Genomic DNA, 6103 nt, shown 5'->3' on the forward strand with positions numbered 1-6103 from the left:
TTCTGGCAATGATAGGGTTTTATTTAACATTATCCATTACAAATTACAGAGTAATTTTTTCTTTTACTTTATCATAATAGGAACTTCACAGGTTTATAATTATATTGCAGGAATATATACATGCAAGACACGTAATTATGATATTTTTTTAAAGGATTAAAATTTAAATAACTTATAAATTTGAGTATTGTTTTTAGTTTAGCTTTACTAAAATAATCTCTTTTTTTTTTTAATTTTATGTAAGTATATTATTAATTAATTTATTAATTTTAATAAATTAATTAAGAAACACTTTATTTTTTTAAATAAATATGTATGAAAAAGCAATAAGATTAAATTAAAATTTAAAATATAAGCTAAGCTAAATCCATTTAAGATGTAGGAGAAAAAAATTATGTTGGCTAGACGTGAACCATTTTATACATTTTTTTAATCTATCTTTCACAGTAAATTTAAATTAACAGCTTTAATATAAATATAAATCTTAGATTTTGGTGGGATTCTCTATTTTTTTAATTAACTTTTAACAAGTTAGTTTGAATTAAAGAGTAGTATTTTAAAGTGAGTTATAAATTATTATCTCTATTTAGAAATATGTAATAAGAATGAGATTTTAAAATGAAAAAACAGAAAAAAAAAACATATAAAAGTCACTCCCAATTAAATTAGTCAAAAGGTACCAAAACTCAGTGCCAGTGAACTTCTCAACAGAAAAACCGGCCGAAGAAAAATAGAAACGAACCATAAAGGCTCAATAAAATCTTTAAAATAATTTCAAAATTCACCAGTATAAATGTGCAATAAATAATGCAAAACTTTGACACCCAAAATGATGCAAGACTAAAAGAAAAAAATTAATTTGTATACAACTTAAAAATAAAAAAAATGATGAATTATATTAGATAATTTCATAAATTAGTTTATAAGAAATTAACTTTAATTCATAAAAAAGTAAAATTAAATTCGTAGTACATTTGCAGTGAAGGACTTGATCTGTCAAAATCAGATTGAGAGAAAAGGTTCCTCCAGTACTTTTTGGTGATTATCACAATCATTTTCCCTTTTTTTTTTTCAATTATTATAAATATATTGACTCATCTGAAGCAGCTGAAGAAAGCAAAATTGGTTTGTGAAGTTTGAAGAGTTACAAAAAGGAATTCATTGAACCTTGACAGTCTTAAAGTTCAAGCTTAGGCTCATTATCTTTCATTTGAGTTTATGTTTCTCATGAAAAAAGTATTGTTACATTATTTTTTTTTTAAGATTTTTTAGGAATGACACGGGAAAAATTTGACAGCAATAAATATTGAACAAGTAGTCTGTATATAAAAGGCAAAACATTATTTTTAACTTATATCTTATTTGGTGAACAATTCTTAATAATAATTCTAATGGTATGAAAATAGTGACAATTAGAATAGTGATAACAGTTATATTAACAGTTATATTTATGAAATTAAAGGAACCTCAAACTTTGAAGCTGAAATTAGTAATTAAATAAGCATAATCCATGGCAGTTGAGACAACCGTTTTAGGAGTATCTATTGTGAGTGAAACTGTGGTTCGGAGTTTTTAAGGCTGAATGGTTACTTTATATATTCACCTTAGGTAGCTTCAAGGGATTAATGGTAATATATTAAACAAGTTTCTCCACTTTCCAAGTTGGAGGCTTTATGATTCATCACATCACGCATCCAAACCAAAATTATTTGTTTATGTATAATTTATAAATTATAAATAGCTTCTGTCTGAATTCTCTGTTTATTATTGTTACTATTCTGTGTTTAAACCAACACCAAAATCTTTGTTTTCCACGCTAACCGCGATAGCTCTTTCCTAATCTTCTCCGAATCCGAGGTGTAGCACTAGCACTTTGTGTTGTCTCACAATCACTTACTCGTTTCAGTTCAATTTCGCTATTTGGGTACGATTTGTCTCTCATCATTGAACTGACCCTTATCTCTTATTTAGCAATCTCGTCTTTCTGAGGTGTTGTAATTGTGACTTTTCATTGAATTATATATATACTTTTTTGCTTTTATTTTTGATGGGGTTGTTTTTGATGTATGGAAAATTATGGAAAGCTTGCAACTTTAACATGCCAGGTCTAGAAAATTTGCTTTTGACGCGATTCCTGAATTACTGTTTTGTGTTCTTTTGGGTTTTAACAAAAGCAATTTTCCTAGAAAGAGTCTAAATGTTGGGACTTGGGAGTTTGTTTACTTTGCTCTGCACTTCTGGGAGGTCCTGTTATGGCATTGTTGCTGGGAATGGATGAAACTGTTTGAGAAATAAACCATGTAAATGTCTCTTTGATGTCTCTTCATATTCTTCTCATTTTCCTACTGGCTTCTACTAAGCAAACTTTACTCTTCGTGTGATCGTGGAGGAGTGGAGGTTTTCTTGCTCTCTGCTTCAACTTGACGAGTAAAACAGTTTCCTTGCCCTGCTTATTTTTGCCTCTTCTGATTTATCTATTATCAGATTTCACCTTTTCTTGTCCTGTAATTGTGTGTGGGTTATGAAAATGTACGCTAGGAAGTGATTTCTGATATTTGGTTCGGTGAACATTTATAAAAGTGTATATTTTCTTATCCTGCTTAATTTTTGCTTTTACCTCTGACAAGGCTATTGTTTTGGTGGACTAAGAGAAGTTTTATCTGCTGACATGGTTGTCTTTTTCCTTTCAGGCTTCCATCCATTAAAGTTCACAAGTTTGAGGTTCTCAAACAGTTAAATGGGGAATTGTGTTGCTAAGGTGAGAATGTTTGATACATCAATCATCTTCTTTATTGGTATGCTTTGGCTTTTTTCCCGTTACCTCTGATAAATTTCTTTGTTCTACAGATAGCAGTCTCTTAAAGCAAAATAATTTTCCTGCAAAGTTTGTAGGGTGTTTTCTCATTGATAGTGTTTGTGATTTTGAACTGAGAGATTTTTACAGTGGCCTTGTGTCTGGACACCATTGTTCATGTGAATTGTGTTGTAATTTGTGTGTAAACGGTAGCAGATAGATTGGAGAGTAATGAAACAAGAATAGAAAAACGAATATTGCAGGATCTAACAACCTAATGAGAGTTATGGATCTAACGCTATTGTTAAGTCAGCATTATGTGATTGTACTCCATCTGTAACTTATGTTTCTTCTGTTAGCCTTAGCTTTTCTGTTTCTCCCAGCTAACCATAAAGAGCTTTTAAGTGTGAAATGTCTTAGCCATGTCAACCTTTTGCAGCCTCAATGCTTGTAGAAATTCATAATGTATGAGTCCACATTGTTCATTGATAAGAAAGTTGACTGAGAAGGTTCATGTTTCTAATGGTTGTAGTCTCAAGCTAAGGATAGTGATTCTGATCATGATGTGGAGTTTGCTGCTGGCAATGTGAAACTTATTACCACCAAAGAAGCTTGGGATCAATATTTGGAAGAAGCAAGGAGGGATGGCAAAATTGTAAGTTTTCCCTCCTTTTTTCTCTCTAGGACAGTAAAATTCAAGACCTGTTTCTATCTTGCTGTGTTGTTTGGATGAACACTTAATACTAATACCTCAGTCTCCCGTAAGAAAGTCGAATTTAAACCTAATTCAATCTCACAAAACTTATTTGAGTGAAAATAAAGAGGACCGATAACGGATTAGACCGAACAAATTTTGCTAAAATAGATCATATAGATCATTGATATGCTGCAATAATCTCTCAAGAAAGTAGATTTTTATTTTTTAAATAAAAGTTTCATGTTAGGCATCACTATGATCCTTGGTGTCTCAGCTGGGTTGGACGTCTATTATTTGCCATCATATGAAAATATCATTAAAAACAAAAAGAAAGATACAAAGAAGTCATGGAGGGACCCAACCGACACGCATGAACAAAAAACAGGCCAACTATAAAGCTATACACTAGCTAAGAAGCCCTCTACATAAGAAAAATAAACCTATTATGATAAAAGTCCAGACTTATAGAAGTTGACATAACCGTATACCATTTAAACACTTCTCTAAAAGACAGGCCTAAACTTGTCAACTTATCGGTACAATGATTTTCTTTTCGAAAAGTAGAATTTAGGTTTAATTGAATCATATAAAAGTAACCTGGTAAGATGAGATGAGATTTGTATCCATTATATTATAATTTGACCATATTACTTTGATATGAGATTTCTGTCAATTTGTGTGAAATGACTTTAATATTTATAATAAATGATATGTTTTCTTTTTGAATATAAAACTTTCCATTTTTGTTTCCTTAATCTATTTCCTTAAGACATGAGTTAGTATTTGTCTAGTTTGTTTGCTCTGGTACAATAAATAATACTATAAATCCATGTTCTACAGGTGATTGCGAATTTCAGTGCAACATGGTGTGGTCCTTGTAAGGTGATTGCGCCATATTACTGCGAGTTATCTGAGAAATACACATCCATGGTGTTCTTGTTAGTGGATGTGGATGAACTAACTGTAAGTACTCTAGTTGTATGTAGCATTATTTTACATGAACCAGTTACCAGTGTTCCTCTCCAAAAATATTAAACTCAAGTGCCACCTGAAGCAAACATATTCCTTCAACATGAACAAGTCCACAGTATCACACATATAAGATACAAATGAGTTTTTTTTTTTTTGTCTGATAAGAAACAAAGAACCAATTTCAAATGAATTTTTAATTGGTAAATTTCTTTTATAACTTGGGTTAAATAAGATTTTACTTCCTGAATCTTGAACTGAAATTGAAATTTGTCTATGTTCGAAATTTTGATATATTTTGGTCCCTAAACTTTAAAAATGAATGGATATAGTCCTTTTAACCTAATTATGTTAATTATTTTTCTTGATGTGCCAAACGTGCTAGCATTTGAGTTTACACCGTTTGGCACGTTTTTACTTCAATGTCAGCTAAGAAACGTGTTTGAGACATCAACAAAATTTAACGTAATTGGATTAAAAGGATTATACTCATTCATTTTTTAAATTTGAGGATTAAAATATATCAGTTTTGAACAAAAACAAATTTTAATTTCGTGTCAAAGTTCAATTGAGGAACTAAAAACATTCTTAACCCTAACTTTAGTTTCGTGTGAAGTGTTCTAGACATCTACCATTTCTTAGAAAAGTGAAGTTGTTGATTCACTGCATGTGTTGCAGGAGTTCAGCACTACATGGGACATCAAAGCCACACCAACTTTCTTTTTTCTGAAAGATGGACAACAACTTGACAAACTTGTAGGAGCCAACAAGCCAGAGCTGCAGAAGAAGATTATTGCCATCAATGATTCACTTCCCGAATGCAAGCAGTGATTGTTTTCTCATTCTTCTTGTTGTGCCCTTTGTCCTTTCACAAGTCACAACCATTGTTCTGCATGTTTTTTCTTTTTTTTTTTTTTCTGAGTGTAGTTGTACTTTTCCTCGGATGTAAATATGAAACATGTGTGTCACATGAATTACTCCAATTCAGAGTGATGATGTTGTTGTAGTTAGAATAAGCCTGTTCTGCAAATGTAACAATTTGTCGTGTTTTGTTGTTTAAGCAAATTCAATTTTGTATCATTGAGTCAAGGTGCTGTGACATTTGGTTATGATATCTCTGCCTACCTTGTCCCCTTCGTTTGTTTGTTGTGAATATGAAAAACATTTGCAAAATATAAATGCAAAGATAGATTAGCAATGACAACTATTCTGGTAAAACAACAACATATTGTCACATTAATCTTTGTTTTTTAAGAATTCTCACTTTTCTTTTTAAAATTAAGAATTTACTTTAAACGACTTTTCCGATTCTCTTTTACCTTCAAAGTTCTTCTCACTTCTAAATGCACAACAAAAAAAGTAACCATAAAATTTATACTTGTTATTTGAAGAGAATTTCCATACGCGAGTCTTATCATATTGAATATACATTTTTTATACATGAATACAGTTGAAAAAGATGTACAAATACCTTTAAATTACATAATAACATAAATAATGCAAAATATTTTAAGAAAAGTATTTAATATTTTTAAAATTTATAAAAATTCAAAACATATCTTTCTTTAAGTTGACTATAAATAGTATATTTGCACAATAAAAATGCAGAGTTTGTGTTAAAAAAATAATATATTTTTTTTCGA

At 30.3% G+C, this 6103-nt stretch overlaps 1 protein-coding gene across 2 annotated transcripts; it reads left to right on the forward strand.

Annotated features, from left to right (window-relative positions):
* The first annotated feature begins 1579 nt into the window (after positions 1-1579).
* LOC114183691 (thioredoxin H9) lies at positions 1580-5574 on the forward strand. 2 transcript variants are annotated; one of them, XM_028070803.1, is made up of 5 exons: positions 1580-1924; positions 2691-2758; positions 3327-3449; positions 4332-4454; positions 5139-5574. In XM_028070803.1, the coding sequence occupies exons 2-5, from the start codon at positions 2738-2740 to the stop codon at positions 5289-5291; spliced, it is 420 nt and encodes a 139-aa protein (XP_027926604.1). In that variant the 5' UTR covers positions 1580-1924; positions 2691-2737; the 3' UTR covers positions 5292-5574. The 2 variants fall into 2 exon arrangements, with proteins under 2 accessions (XP_027926604.1, XP_027926605.1); XM_028070804.1 differs by lacking the exon at positions 1580-1924 and adding an exon at positions 2027-2427.
* The last annotated feature ends 529 nt before the right edge of the window (positions 5575-6103 follow it).

This window comes from Vigna unguiculata, chromosome 5 (genome assembly GCF_004118075.2).
Source record: "Vigna unguiculata cultivar IT97K-499-35 chromosome 5, ASM411807v1, whole genome shotgun sequence".
NCBI lineage: Eukaryota > Viridiplantae > Streptophyta > Magnoliopsida > Fabales > Fabaceae > Vigna > Vigna unguiculata.